This window comes from Hevea brasiliensis, chromosome 15 (assembly GCF_030052815.1).
Source record: "Hevea brasiliensis isolate MT/VB/25A 57/8 chromosome 15, ASM3005281v1, whole genome shotgun sequence".
NCBI lineage: Eukaryota > Viridiplantae > Streptophyta > Magnoliopsida > Malpighiales > Euphorbiaceae > Hevea > Hevea brasiliensis.
The window spans coordinates 3,537,542-3,553,685 of record NC_079507.1 but is presented as its reverse complement, the minus strand read 5'-3'; the positions used below and the strand labels follow the sequence as shown (position 1 = coordinate 3,553,685).

The 16,144-nt window shown below is 30.2% G+C and overlaps 1 protein-coding gene across 15 annotated transcripts; it reads right to left on the bottom strand.

Annotated features, from left to right (window-relative positions):
• Positions 1-6,223: 6,223 nt before the first annotated feature.
• On the bottom strand, positions 6,224-11,498 carry LOC110654091 (uncharacterized). 15 transcript variants are annotated; one of them, XM_021809993.2, is made up of 9 exons: positions 11,303-11,495; positions 11,035-11,213; positions 10,816-10,908; positions 10,572-10,615; positions 10,209-10,272; positions 9,134-9,276; positions 7,838-7,933; positions 7,099-7,197; positions 6,224-6,553 (listed from the first exon to the last, which is right to left on the bottom strand). In XM_021809993.2, the coding sequence occupies exons 2-9, from the start codon at positions 11,051-11,053 to the stop codon at positions 6,521-6,523; spliced, it is 591 nt and encodes a 196-aa protein (XP_021665685.2). In that variant the 5' UTR covers positions 11,054-11,213; positions 11,303-11,495; the 3' UTR covers positions 6,224-6,520. The 15 variants fall into 15 exon arrangements, 4 of the variants coding, with proteins under 4 accessions (XP_021665685.2, XP_057992103.1, XP_057992104.1 ...); XM_058136120.1 differs by having other exon boundaries at positions 6,224-6,569; positions 11,303-11,488; XR_009144121.1 differs by lacking the exon at positions 6,224-6,553 and adding an exon at positions 8,121-8,231 and having other exon boundaries at positions 7,145-7,197; positions 10,572-10,634; positions 11,022-11,213; positions 11,303-11,490.
• Between the last annotated feature and the right edge of the window lie 4,646 nt (positions 11,499-16,144).

Below are 16,144 nucleotides of genomic sequence, written 5' to 3'. Positions count from 1 at the left end.
AACTTTTATGAAGAACACCAACCCAAATTATTCCATTAACCCATTCAAATTATTAAGCAAAGTTGAGTTACTGAACCTGCGATTCTGCAGATTTCCATTTGGGCAGTAATGTTTGAATGGTTATAACTCTCTCTACAAAACTCCGATTTAGGCGATTCTTGAACCGATGGAAGCCTAAGACATAGTAGAACATTTCATATGGAGAAAGTTAGACCAAATTATGAACTTAACTTGATCAAATTACTGACCAAAGTTGGATCAAAATCTGCCAGAACCCAAAATCTCAGCATGAACAGTGCACGTGAACAGTAATTTTATTTTGGCCATAACTTGAGCTACAAAACTCCGATTGAGGTGATCCAAAAATGAGAATACACTTAAGACAATAAGGAACATTTTCTATGAAGAAAGTTTTGTCAAATTTCAACAATAAATCGACCAATAGAATAGTGCAACTTCGGAGCACCAAAATCGAAATTTGGCAATTTTGCCAAAATGACCTAAGCTTTGAGAAAATGACCAAAACCAACAAGTTTAATGATCAAAATATGGTATGTGGGTGAAGTTTGAGTTCCCATACCTATTAAGCTTTAGAAAGTCAATAATTTGACTTGAATAGTGTAGTGAATAGTAACCCGAAATACAAAAATTTCAAGAACATCAAGTTTAGCACATTAGAGCTAGGTAAAAGTGAAATTAAATTTATTTTTTGATTTATGCTAAGTTATGATACTGAAACACTATAAATTTTGTGTTTCAGCTGAAAAAGACCCGGAAGGCCTAGAGGCGATTAAGTTCAGGTTTGTGCACAATAACTTTAAATTATTGTTTTTCCACTGAAAACTTGATTTGTATGCATTGTGTTAATTATGGGTTTTAAGTACTACAGTGTCGCCACCTGTGAATGAAAATTTGACTTTAGAAATTGATTGTGTTTCGTATAAAATATTTGAATAACTTGATTTAAATTGTTTTAATTCACACTTGGCATGGCAATATTAATATGTTCCTCATCCACTTGTGAGGTGAGTTTGATATTTGATCAGTTTTTCCCCTCTCTGGCTTCACAGTCTGAGGGGCGAGTTTGGATGAGTACTCATTAGCTAGCTAGCCACCTCCCTCATTGATTTCGATTAGTGGGGGTGTTTACCTTGTCGTGATGTACACACGGCATGTTCGGAAATTTTGTGTCATGGCCTAAGTTGTGTTATTGTTTGGCAACACTATGTTTGTTAAATTGTTTGATTAAGTTTTGCTATATTAAGTTTTAAAAATTATGATTTGTTATAAATGTGATTTGAGGAAAAAAATTTGTGAAATACAATTATGAGATTTTTGAATGATGATTTATTCATAAATGTTTTATATTTTGTATTTTATGCTTTATTGTGCACCACTGAGTATTTATATACTCAGCGATAGCTTTAACTTGCTGTCGCAGATAGAGAAAAGGACATAGCAGTAGAGTGAGCTGCTACAATCAGAGAGGAGCACGGTTGAAGAATTTCTGTACGGGTATTGTCTATACCCTAGTAGTTTAGTTTGATTTAAATATGATAGTATGCATATGTATCTCTGTAGTTTGAGCAGTTGTACAAATAAAATTGTAATAATATTATTTTTGAGATTTTGCATCTGTAAATTAGTTATGATTGTAAATTAAGGATTTAAAATGCAAAATGCATGAGTTATGAAATGTTTTGAGATATTAATTCTTGATTTGAAATTTGGATTTTGAGTTGAAGTGTTGCCATTATTGTTGATTTGAAATTGGGGGTTGCAAATGAAGTTGTGATTGAGAAAAATATTGGGAGTGTTTTTATTTTCAGGTTTTGAAGAACTGTTTTCTCTAAATACAGACGGCACTCTGCCGAAATTTTTGTAAAAATTGCGGAAATCTTAAATATCCAAAAATTTGATTTATGTTTGGACTTTAAATAAAGGTTTTTAATATTTAAAAAAAAAAATTTTACCCACCAATTCCAAAATGAACGAAAATTGTTTTAAAATCCCTTGTGGTATATTTAATGGGTTACCGGTAGGTGAAGTACGGTAATTCATTAGGTGTACTACGGGAACATGTTACATCTTACGAGGAGTAGGGTGTGACATTTATTCCATATTGAGTATCACTTATCTTTTGGTTTATTTTATAAATGTTAAATGTATGATTAGTTAGGGTGGCCAACTAATTAATTGTTAAGTTAAGAAAACATATTGCTAAGTTAAGATAATTTAAGCACGTAATAGCTTGAATAATCTAACTATAAGTAGCACATAATGATTTATTTCATTATAAAGATAAGTGTCTAAGTTAAATAAACTATGCTAAATAAGTTTGTTACCTTGAATTGGGATCTCTTTCTAATTATTAATACTGCCATTAAACTTAATTATAAGCTGCTCTAGTCTTAAATTGAGTGTGATGATAAGGGATTAATTTTGTAGCACTTCTTGGTTAATTTAACCTGTAAATAAAGATAAGGAAGTTATTAACTTCTACGACCAATTTACTCAATTGAATAAGTTTGCATCTTTAGTCAATGATTGATATATGTTACAAGGTGGATACACCCTCTCTACTGAATTTGTTGCAGTCTGGTTGTTTATTACATTCATAAGTGTCAATAGTTTTAGATTTATATTCTAACATTCTTAGTTTTAGCTTTAGTAGTTTAGTGATTATAAATAATAATAAAAAAAACCCTTTTGTTTTACTTTGCGTATTTAAATTGGTAGATTAGGTGTTTATTTTAAGTGTTCTAAGTTCCTTTTATTTATTTGTGTCTCTAAGATCTGTTTTCTTATTTGCATTTACTCATTTCCTGTAGGATCGACCTTTGCTTAACCTATATATAAGTAGTTTAGGTACAGTATTTGTAATTGGTGCATTCGGCATGCATCACCTTATTAAGTATATTAATCTTTTAAAATTGATGAGCAATTAATATGATTTTAAAAAGATTAATTTTATTTTTATTTACAAATTTACAGACTTTTTTATGATAAATTGTATGGCATATACTCGACTTGTAACTTTAATGGTTGTTTTATCATAAAGTGATTACTTTGCGTAATTGATAACCGAAAAAAAAAATTTACATTGTGATTATTTTATTATTATTTAATTTTCAAATTATTGATCGTATTAAAATATATTTTAATCAATAAAAATAATTTTTTAGTATAAATCAATTAAAAATGAATGTAAAATATATTTTGTATCATAAATATATTTTATATTATAAATAAAAAATATTCAAATATTAAGTTTAAATTAATAGACTATTTTGTTAATCAAACAAAACTTTAGAGGCCATATTATAATTTACCATTACTTTTTTAAATTTAATTTAATCTCTTTGACTATAATTATGACAACAAACTAAGATTCTGCTATAATACATACCACAAAAAAAAAAAAAGTTTTGGCTACAATCATGAATAACTTAAAAATTTTGAATTTTTTTATCCAATAAACCTTATAAAAATTATATATATACATTTTTTTTTGTGTTTAGAGTTTGTCTTTTTTTTTTTTTTTTTCTTTAGGAAGTTTAGAATTTGTCTTAAATAGCAAGAGTTAATGTACAGACATTACGGATTATAAAAAATATGAATGAAGATTATAATAAACCTGGATTAAATATGCAGATGAAGTTCGTAGTTATTTTTTATTTGCCAGGTTGGACATTGAGATACACATAGAATATCTTACATAGAAATATTGTTTCACAATATAATTTGCCACACTCTATCCTTTGACTAACAGAATGTGGTAACTTTAATCAAACTGACAAATTTCATTAGAAGAAATGACTAATGAGATATAATAGCTATTATAGGCAAAAGTTTCCTTACTACTATATATACTTAATATATGAAAATCCTAAAAGTTCCCAATGAATATTACACAATATCATAAGAAATTAACAATCACATTCAAATAGTAATCCTATAATATAAAAAAAAAAATGATGGTATTCATTCAATAAGTGGCATTATGTTTTTAATCCATAATATTATCAAGGCACAAAAATTCAAGAGCCAATTATTTGTCCAAATACAACATATGAAAGATAAATGACAAAAGAAATTAGAAAGAAAACATCAAAAGTAAAGAAAACAAAATTTACCTTCTTTGGACTGCATCTGAAGGCTGCCTACGTATCTCCTATGGAGGATCAGGTCCATGTAGCTCTTAAGCACTAATAATGACATAGCTAATATAATTTATTTTCCACTAATGGCATGCCACATTATACAAATTTATAAATAAATAAATGAATAAAACTATATATTTATCAAAAAATTTGCTAAGTCAATTTCATATTCTATATTTTTATATTATACCTAATATCAAATAGAATAACCCCTAAAACTGGACTGAACTCCCTATTCGTAATATATGGGTAAAAAGCTATACATGTAAAATATATTTCCAAAACCCTTAGTGGACACCAATATCATTAACACAATTGTAAAATGTTACCACAAAAATTTTCATAAAAAAAAAATTAATAGCATTCAATAAAAAAAAATTGAAGTTTTCCCTAGTTTTTTATAATTGCTCAATGAAACTCGCAAGTAGCATAACAATCCAATTTAAAACAAAAACCAATAAATAGAAACTCCGATAGCAAATACTAAGTCAACTGTATTGTTTAAAAAAAATAATAATTTTAGGTTAAGATTAAACATAGTATATCACAACTAACTGAAATAATATCCTAAGAACCTAAAAAAAATTCTCAACTAATTGTAAAAAAAAAAAAAATGTTAAAAGGACAATAACTAGATCATCACTTATAAAATTCTGCTATTTAATGGAAGAATGTAGAGAAATTAAACGATGGTTAGCACTCAAGCATCTCAGCTAGGAAATAAAATTAACTCAAAGAGGCTATGGTACCCTATATATATATAATATATAAATTTTCATTTAGCGATGGAGCTAAGTATAACAGTTTAACAAATTCTAATTCTTGTGCAGCATCTATATCTCAATTCTAAAAGCACTATAACATATATATATATATATATATATATATATATATATATATATATATATATATATATATATATATATATATATATATATAGTTAATTAATTGGAAATGTGGATGAGACACCAAACTTATTACGTTATGAGGATAATGAAATATATATTCCACGACAAGTATAAAATATCCATTATTATGAGAAAGAATCCAAGTGATTAACACAAAACTAAAGTAATTTGAAACTAGACTAATCCTCATAGAAAACTAATCAACTTACCAGAATGTTATTGAAATCCAAAAGCCTAAACTACACGGGTTGCTTGAATCATTTTCATCTAATTAATTTTTTTTGGAGTACTAAATTCTTTTTTTTTTCATAATTTTTTTTCATAACTAGCAAACTTGATTCATATGATCTATAATTAGTGAAGTGTAGCTAAATGTGCAAGAAAATTTTAATTAATTTCCTATCTCTTCATTTCTATCAATTTGGCATTTTATCAATTAACATATAGATGGCTCTCTATTTTTTTTTTAAAGGTGTTAATCAAAATGCAAGATACGCATTCAATCATCCAATAAAACAATCCATAGCAAATCTCAAAAGTGCTGCAAAATACATCCAACAATTTCTCCCAAGACATCAAGTCACTACAAGAAAAAAGGAGATTTGAAACCGAATATTCGGTTTCAAATCAGTGAAAATCGATTTCTAAATACATTTAGAAACTGATTTGAAAACGAAATATTCGATTTCAAATCAGCATGTTTCTAAATAAATTATAAATGGAATAGGACTTTCATTTCAACTTCTGAAACCATTTTGAAATCGATATTTCGTTTCAAAGTTTACAAACCACATTATTTCGATTTCAAAATCCGTTTCAATTTAAAAACTGATATTTTCGATTTCAATTTATCTGAAACAGATTTCTGTTTCTAATCGATTTCTATATTGTAAATAAAATAAAACCCTTTTTAAAACCAAAATGCATTCGGTTTCTAAATAGAAACGAAAATTCCATCTGAAATCCGCTTGTAAAATTTTTTTTAGTTAGACACCAAAAATTTCTCTTTTTTAATTGAAAACGAAAAATTCGTTTCTAAAGAAAAATTTTTATTTTTTTTATTTAATATAGTATTTCCTCCATTGAAGCATATAATATAATATTAATTTTAAATGCTCAATATCACAATATTTACAATATCAGACTATCAAATATCAAATATCAAATATCAGTCAATATTATATATAGATATAACAGTAAAGGATTATGAAAATAGCGTACTATATGGAAAAATAAAATATCATAATAACAAAAAAATAAGCTATTTGTCATCAACAATATCATTACTCATCATCACTATCGGCCTCTCTACCATCATTCTGATGAGTCCCACTGGAGTTAGGGCTGTGAACTGCGCACTCTGCATCATTTGTACCATCATGTTTTGCATTATTTATTGCATGCGCTCCTCCAGCATCTGCTCATATTGTCAGTATCTCTCCTCCAGCATCAGCTCGCATTATCGATTTCTCTCCTCCATAACTGATCATACAATCAACTGTGATAGAAATCAATATAACAATTTCATTGTAAATATTAAGGACTTAATCTCAAGTACATACACAAAAAAAATATTAAACGCTTATTTAACTATTAAACTTAAATTGAGAAGCTAACTTTATTTTTTTATGTATTTATATATTAAAAAATTAATCGCAATAAGAATTTAATCAATTTAAAGTAATAATTAATTAAATTCTGTTAGCATAATGAAAATTTTTTAAAAATTTATAAATGAATAAGATATTTTATTTGAATGATATGCTTTTTTAAAATAAAAATATTTTAAAATTATGTTTTCAATAAAAAGTATAAAATCAATAAAAAAATATTTTAAAATTCGGTTCTGCTAATTTAGTGAAAAAAAACAAATTAAACAAACCAAAGTTTTATCTTATATATATGTGTGTAGGTCGTTTAATGGACAGTAAAATGAATAGGGATCAAACAAGTGAATGTAAGAACAAACAATCAAAGAATAGGGAACAAAAAGGGAATCATAGAATGATATGGTAAAGATATCTAACTTGTGTGGTATAGCCACTAAACTCTTGCCCGAGAATCAAAGGTGTTGCATCTTGAATGTGTGTGCGACCAATTTTGACAATATCTTTGAATTCAGTAGACTGGTCAGAAAAGAAGGAGAAATATTAGTTCTGATATAGTGGCTATAATAATATAACTTATGCTTTAAGTGTAAAAGGAAAATACCACACCAGAGATACATTAGAATACTAAATACTACCAACATGAATAAATCAAAGGATGATTCATCATAACCAAGTCAGATATAACACTACACATCTAGGTGAGACATAAATGTCCCAAACAAGGTGGGCAACATGAGTAAAACAAAAAATTCTTGCACCCCTATTATCAAGACTTGTAGGTTCACTAGTTAATACACACAAAACTTGCTGGAAAGAAAGAAGGAAATACAATAATTGATGAAAAGTTTAGAATTAATGAAATAATGCTTAGGATACTAAAGTGATACACTTGATGGTTTGTAAATGAATGTTGCTCTTATCATTCATTGACCTCCTTTTTCTAATGTTGTCCAGCAAATAAGTTTGTCATAGATGCTGTAGCATGCAAATGCATGTTCTGTCTAACAATAGAGCTGAAAGGTTTATCCTGGTGCATGTAATTATTAAGGAAAAAAAGAATGAAACAGCCTTTACAATATGCAGGACACATAGCAGCAGCTCAATTGAGTTATCTTGTCTCCATTCACTTTTATATATTAATAATAAAATATCAAACCTTTGAAAGTAGTGTAGTGAGCAAATTAGTGTGCAAATTTCTCAAATTTGGTATTAATCTTGAATTTATTTCTGTTGCAGCTGCAATGTGCATTACCTGCAAAAGCACAAGACAACTGATTAAGAAAAACTACAAGAATCCAGTAATTTAACAAGGAAAATGCACATAACATTTCACATGGATAGTTTGCAACTGAATCATAGTAGGTTCTATATTCTTATTGAAACTATCAACAAATAAGATTTATGAATCCACTGCTAGTTATAAAGTAAGTCACACTAACAGTTGGGAAGGTATCATTAGAAGACTGTGATCTGTTCACATGATCATTTGGATGTACAAACTTTTCACTATGCTTATGTCCAAGAATCTCAGCAGCTCAATTGGCAATAACCTGGAAGTCCATGATAGATAGCAACTCAATATAAAATATTATATTGACAGTAAAAAAAAAAAATCTGATTATCAAAGGAAGTCTAATTCCAAGCAAAATGCAAATGTTTTATACATACAGTTCTGTGGTGTTGTTCAAATTGAATTTTATAGTATTGTTAGAGTTAAATAAGTCACCTTAAAAAAATATAAAAATATTATAAGTTGCCAATTATCTAGAAACAATTTTTTTTAGCAACAGAAAAGTCATGCAACAATACAACAATGGTATGCCTTAATCATTGTAAGCATGTAAAATTATATTAAGTCGAGGACAAATTACAAGTGCACAAGCAAGGGAAACACTCTTATGATTTTTTTCTTATTTAATACTACAAGGGGCTGATTTGGTCTCTATGAACACCAAATGAAGTAATGATGGCTGCACAATATACTAATTAGTAATTACCATAGGGATCCAGTGAGTTAGCCAACAATGCACTAACTAAATCCCACAAGGTTCACCAGGGAATCTCATGAGACAGCCTTAAGTGATGAAACAACTTACAAAATCCTAGGTCTAACGCAGAAACCTATGTGATGCTAGAGCATGCCAATTTATGCACAAAACACCACAAACATCAAATGCATCATGGATCTATGACATGGTGCCAAGCTATCTCACCAGAGACTTGCAATGTGTAAATAACTAATATGTTCAGAGGGCTGACTGGTTGAAAGACATCTACATTTCTAAAAGTAACACTATAATATGTATGCAGAATGTGGAGGGGAAATTATTCACTTTTTACATACATATCTATAAAGGAGAGTTTCCTAAACTAATGAATGGATTGATGCGCAAAATTGATCTTGACATGTAACAGAAATGAAAATGGGAAAACTAGTCCTGAATAAACGTACCACTGTTACAAGCCAGATTGGGGCAATATAAAAACCATAGGTGGCAATTTCTCTATTTGTAAGCTCTTTGTCATGTTTCAACACATTAAAATCATCTTTGCGTCTGAGAATCAAAGGCCTTCCCTCTACTTGTGGTGAAAGGTCTGCTTGTCATGTTTCAACACATTAAAATCAATTGCATAGTTAAAGAAAAAAAAATGAACCCCATTTATATTTAAATTAATTAAGGATATGATTACATTAAACTAATTAACAAAGAACGCAGCAATAATTTTTTTATTTGACTTCTCACCTCGAATCGGTGCCGAGCCAAAATACTACTATTTCAAAAAAATAAAATTAAAAATGCAATCATGATGTCTCTTTATAGTTTATGATAATAATTATATACTTGTTGACCAAAATAAAAGCATATATTTATATATTAGGATATGGTTCAATGAAATTGGACCATTTCTAAGTATTGATCCTTCAAGATTTCATCCATTAATTCTGCCTAATCAAAACCCATTTTATAAGGCGAAATGAATTTCAATCTACAAAAATAATTTCTTAGTATATAGTAATTAAAATGTTATTTATTATATTTTTTGTTAAAAATTTTAATAATCCAGATAATAATTAATAAACTACATAATAAAAAAAAATACAGCTTGATTAAATAACAAATTTCATCAAAATCTAGTTATTTCAATTATGATTTAGTGATTCACAATATAATGTTCAGGGATTTATTTAGATTCTTTTCTTTCTTACTAAAAGCTTACTATTTTAAAATTTAAATTGAAGAACGAAAATTTCATTCTGATGAAAAATTCATGCATTAATCTGTCAATAACATGAATTAAAAAAATAAATAAACAAAATTGATGAAAGGAGAAGGCAGCAACATAATCAACAAACAATTAATACTGATTTGATTCCAGCAAGAACCTACCTATATATATAATATAAACACTAATGATAAATAAAATTATAAACAAAGCAATTAGTCAGCCATTCTCAAAGCATGAATTATCATAAAACACGTCCCAATCATTACCAAAGATTATTTTTTCTTGTGCATTGACCTTACCATTGGCACTCTCTATACCTAGCTCCGCAGCTTCAATTAAGAAACCAGAAAACAAATGTAACAGCTAGAAAAAGAAAGAGAAAAGAAAAATAAGTGGTGGAGAACCAAAGATGAAGAAATAATTGTAAACTAGAACTAGCTAGCTAGTATCCCCATTTGTCACGCATTTCATGACCATTAATTCCACATACTCGATCAGAAAAATAAATCTTTGAAAATTAAGCACAAAGGAGTTTGTTTGAATTAAAAACTAGAACCATAGAAATAAAGCTAGCTAGTATCCCCATTTGTCACGCATTTTTTTTATATAACCAGATATACAATTCAAATTGACAAAGTACAAAGAACAAATTTGAAACCTACCTGGCTGACTTCCTCAGAGGTGACCCATATAATAACAACAGCAGCTATCAAGAACAAACCAGCCTTATATCTCCAACTCATATCAAATAAGAAAAAAATAAGTTGCCAATTATATCAATGAATACAAGAAATTCACACTCATAAAGAGGGCAGCATCAGGCAAAGAGTCTACAATACAGATTATTGTCTCGAAAGATAGATAATCCAAGGAAATTAAAGTGGAATTAGAAATAGGAAAAACCACCTAGCAAAGAGTAATGGTTGAATTCTTGAAACAGGTATCGATAATCCAGACATAAATGCCAACCACCTTCAAAATCAGTAACAGTTTCGAAACCTAGAAGCCATAGTCCAATCCCCAAATTTAAATGAAAACCCAATAATTGAATAAAGAAATACAATCAAAAGAAAAAGAATAATTAAGAAGTAAATGGGAATAGAAGGACAGACTTGGCGGGCATACTTAGTGACCCAATCTTCATCGATGGCCAAAGTAGAAGTATCAATTGCCTGCGATTTGGGTTTGGATCCCCTTTTCTTGCCGCCTCGTTGGCTCTCTAGCATCGTTGGGTGGGGTAGGAACCAAAACGCAGATGAGCCTCGGTCTAATGTAGAGCTGAGCTTGCCTGTCACCGGACCCACCTAAGAAAAAAAAAATCAACTTTGTAATTGTTCTTTCAAGTGTGGATGTCCATAGATTAAGAAGAAAGGAGAGTCCTGAGAGGTGAGACCTGATTAGCTGAGGCGATGCTCAGCTAAACTGAGTTGGGTATGTCTCCCATCACCGCTTTAACACAATCCTCGGCTCAGTTGATGTCTTCGTGTGTGGTGCGGAGATGAGGCTATCTGTTGGAAAGAAAAGGCGTAAATGTTATGTTTTGAGATTACAGGTTTTGAGAAGGTCTAAAAAATAATAAATAAAATATCTTAATTTTTGAAACAGAAAGCATCGATTTCTGAATATAAAGAATTAAATATCGAGTGAGATCGATTTTTAATTTGCCAAGTCAAATAGTAAAAAAAATATCTTAACTTTTGAAATTAAAAGCTATCGATTTTTAAATATAAAGTATTAAAAATTGGCCAAAATTAATTTCTAATTTAACTTTCAAATAACAAGAAAAATAAAATTTTAAAATCAAAAGTAATTAGTTTCTAAATATAAGAAATTAGAAACTGACCAAATCGATTTTTAATTTAGCCTACAATAAGCAAAGTATTAATTTTGAAACCGAATGTCATCGGTTTCTAAATACAATGAATTAGAAACTGTCCGAATTGATTTCTAATTTGACCTACAAATAATACCTTAACTTTTGAAACTAGAAGCAAATATAAGAAATTAGAAACCAACAAAAATCAGTTTCTAATTTGGCCTTCAAATTCAATAAGAAAAACACCTTAATTTTTAAAATCGAAAATAATCGGTGTCTAAATGTAAGAAAAATACCTTAGTTTTTGAAACCGAAAGAAATCAGTTTCTAAATGTATGAAATTAGAAACCGACTAAAATCGGTTTCTAATGTGGCCTTCAAATTAAATGAATAAAATGCCTTAATTTTTGAAACTGAAATTAATTGGTTTCTAAATAAAATGAAACTAGTTTTTTAGATTTTAAATTAGAAAAGGATTAGAATTCTGTTTCAGAGTTCAGTTTCTAATCGGTTTCTAAACCGATGCTAAATTTGTCGCCAAATTTTGTTACGCACTTTAGAAACGGATGAGTTTCCATTTCTAATTTCGGTTCCAAATATGCTGCTAATCAGTTTCTAATATATTTGGCCCATTTTGATCAGTTTCTGTTTCAAAAGCAGTTTCAAATTACAAACCGATGTAGATCCGTTTCTAAATTCGGTTTCTATTCCGATATTTTCTTGTAGTGAGTGCTCTTCCTTCAATGATGAGAATCAAGCAACATCCATGCCAAATGATTTCATCCAAGGTCCAATTATTAGAGCTAGAGCTAAATTATTTCAGAATTTAATTTGTGAAGTCTTAAGGAGCAAGGATTATAAGCTAGAATGGCATAAAAAAATTATAAATGATTAAATTTGGTGAAAATTAAGCTTGAAAGTGACCAGGTGTTATGTGGAGCGTAGGTTACATAGAATAACCTGTGGACATGCATGCACCAGATCCAACCCATGTACATGCATCAGGTTGCACGCACATGAAGAGTGAAATATGCTGCTGGCACTTTTTATGGGGGGGTTACATGCACATGTGCACAAAAGTGCAGCTGTCACCTTTTTTAAGGAATATTTCTTACTGTTATAACTATCTATCTTTTGGACTTAAATGCTCTTATTGCTGCTATATTAAGTTTGTTTTTTGTTTGGGACCTTTTAGTCTTTTGGTAGTTTTATTTTTGTTTGGACTTAAAGCTCCTTGCAGCTGTTACTAAAGTAGGGATATTTTAGGTTTTAGCTTTGGGACCAAGAGGCTATAAATACAAGTGTAATGAGAGAGGTGAAGGACACACTTTGAATATTAATGAAAGTTTGTTTCTGCTGCATCAGTGAGTAAATTGGCTGTTACCTTTATTCTTATAAAGCTCATTAACTTGCTGAGATTATCTATCTTACAAGGTTTAATGTGCATAATATTCTTGGTTTATTCATTTTTCATATGAATTAGGTCAAGAATTTCATTTCTGATATTTTCTTTGAATTATACATCAATCTGATTATGCTGGTTCAAAGAGTCCAATTCGTATAACTTGAATTTGGTGTTTTCCATTTTGAGTTTATTGTTTATTGAATGTGGGTTTCAAGTTGCTCATTACTTGAGGTTCACGTCCAAACAGCTGAAGGATTTCAATTCCATCTAATAACATTCTTTGAATTACACATCACTTTTGTGCTGGTTCAAAGAATCAAGTTCATACATCTTAATTTGGTGCTTTCCATATTGTTCCTTTAATTCTTGAATATGGGTTTTTAAATTACCAGTTATCTAAAGGTTCACGTCAGTTTTGGTATTAGAGCCAAAGAGATCCAAACAAGGTATTTTCTGTGTTTACTTCTTCTTTTTCACTACTTTGTGTTTGTTTCTTTTTCCCTAATTGCTGTTTGGCTCTAGTTGCATAAACCCAATCGATTCTACTTTATTTTGTTTAAGGTTAATCTTGCGTCTAGTTCCTTCTTGCCAGACCTTATTTTGCTTCTTATTGTGTTTCTGTTATTCCTATTTTGTTCATTATGTGCTTGACTGAAATTGGCTCTTGGGGTTTAGTACGATCTGTTTGTTTAAAAATTTGCTTTGTTGAGTTTGTCTTAGGGTTTTGGGTTAATCAAGCTCAAGCCATCATTCTAGCTACCTATTTTGCTTCCTTCATTTTGATATCAAGCATGAGAGGTTCTTTGAATCATTGAGTTAGACTTACCCATTTGGCTTGAAACTCTACCAGCATTATTTGGGTGTGTTTAAGACGTTGGGTGTCAATTTTAGGGATTGTTTGATATTGTTTGCCTGCTGAACTAAAATTTTACGACAGACCTGATCAAATTAAGTTCACACAGCAAATCAAGCCAGAAATTCCTAAAAACTTATAGAGAGTTTATACCCATTTTCAGTAGTTTCCAAATTAAATTTCAGCTTAAAATTCAATCGTTTGTGTGGGAAACCAAAATTTTGCGGCAGACCCAAACAAATTAAGTTCACATAGCAAATCAACCCAGAAATTTCTGAAAATTTACAGGCTATTTATACCACATTTAATTTGTTCCCAAATTAAATCTCAGCTCAAAATTTAACCGTTTGTATGGGGAACCAAAATTTTGCGATTGACCCGATCAAATTTAGTTTACATAGTAAACCTGCTAAGAAAAGCCTGAAATTCTAATAGTAATTAGTCAATATTGGGGTGCATTTTTCTACTTAATTTTAGATCAGAATACACTCGTTTGCTTGGTGATCCTAAATTGATGCAATTCTTGGTGTATTGTATGAACTGTTAGTGGTTGTGATAGTTGGTGGTCAACATGGATATGTGAGCTTGATATCACTTCTTTATATTGTCTCTTTTCCAGCTTTCTACTCTTTTTATTTTGTTGTATTCTTTCTTGATTCCTTATTGCATTACATTTCCTTACTTGAGCTTTTCTTTTCTTGACTTCTTGAGTCACATTATTGCTTTCTTGATTACTCATTTGGATTCGTCAAGTGCAAGAATTTTATTGCGTGTCAAATTTTTATGAGTTGTTATCTTGGTTTGAGTTACTTGAGTCTGATAAGAACTTATGGACATAGCTAAGAGAGGTAAAAGGCATAGAGTGGTGAGTTCTTAAGAGGGGAAAAGCCTTGTTGAGTTAAACACGAGTGGAGTGTCCCCTATTGAGTGTAAACACGTAAGGGAATGAGTGAGGTGTTTTTTCTTTACACTAACCATTTTCTTGCAGGTCTGAAAACATGTCTAGAAGGGGTGATGATAGTGAGGGGGAAGGTAAAAATCCATTCTATATGCAGGCTGTCAGACAACAATTTAAAAGAATGAATGTTGTGTGCAATGGAATCATAGATAGGTTGGAAAGATTGGAGTAAAGAGATAGGCAAAATGAGAGAAGGACAAATAGGAGGGATCTTACACCTCCAGTAGTTGAATCTGATAAAAATGAGGTTGATAACTATGATTTTGAGGTTGAAAGACCTAGGAGGGATAGGTATGAGAGAAGAGCTAAAGATAGGAGGAATGGGGATAGGAGGATAAGAAGAGAAGAAAGAGAGAGAAATAGGGTAGATGACAATATCAAAAGTATTAAAATGAGCGTACCTTCTTTCCAAGGGAAAAATGATCTGGATGTGTATCTAGAATGGGAAAGGAAGATAGAAGCTATCTTTGATTGTCATCACTATTCGGAGGAGAAAAAAGTAAAGCTGGCAGTAGTAGAATTTACTGATTATGCTTTGATATGGTGGGATTAGGTGTTGATTAGTAGAAGGAGAAATTATGAGCAACCAATTGCAACATGGGGTGAGATGAAAACTATAATGAGGAAGAGATTTGTTCCTAGAGAGCTACATCAGAGGTTACAAAAAATTGACTCAAGGTTTTAAAAGTGTTGAAGATTATCATAAAGAAATGGAAATTGCTATGATTAGAGCAAATGTGGAGGAGGATAGAGAAGCCACCATGGCTAGATTCTTGAATGGGCTAAACAAGGAGATTGCTCATATTGTTGAGTTACATCACTATGTTGAGTTGGAGGATATGGTCCACTTGGCTATAAAAGTAGAAAGGCAACTTAAATGCAAGTCAAAATTTGGAGGAAATGTAGGCACTTCTTCATCTTGGAAGTCTAACTGGAAGAAAGAGGATAGGGAAAAGGCTGTTAGCAAATATAAGAAAAATGAGGAAAAGGAAAAGAAAGTGGAGAAGAAATTTGTAGAAAGTAAAGGAAAAGAGGTTGCTGCTACTACCCGAAATAGAGATGTGAAGTGTTTTAGGTATTTGGGCAGTGGACACATAGCTTCTCAATGCCCTAACAAGAGAGTCATGGTCATGAGAGAAAATGGTGAGATAGAAATGGAGGAAATTGTGAGTGATTCCACATCTTCAGGGGAGGGGGATGCAT

What these genes read in the sequence shown, in the direction of transcription:
- LOC110654091 (XM_021809993.2), bottom strand. An exon ending in CAATCTGGCTTGTAACAGTG is followed by an intron (nt 7,934 to 9,133) that starts GTACGTTTATTC and finishes GTGCTTTTGCAG; the next exon opens with GTAATGCACATTGCAGCTGC. An exon ending in TCACTACACTACTTTCAAAG is followed by an intron (nt 7,198 to 7,837) that starts GTTTGATATTTT and finishes TTTTCTGACCAG; the next exon opens with TCTACTGAATTCAAAGATAT.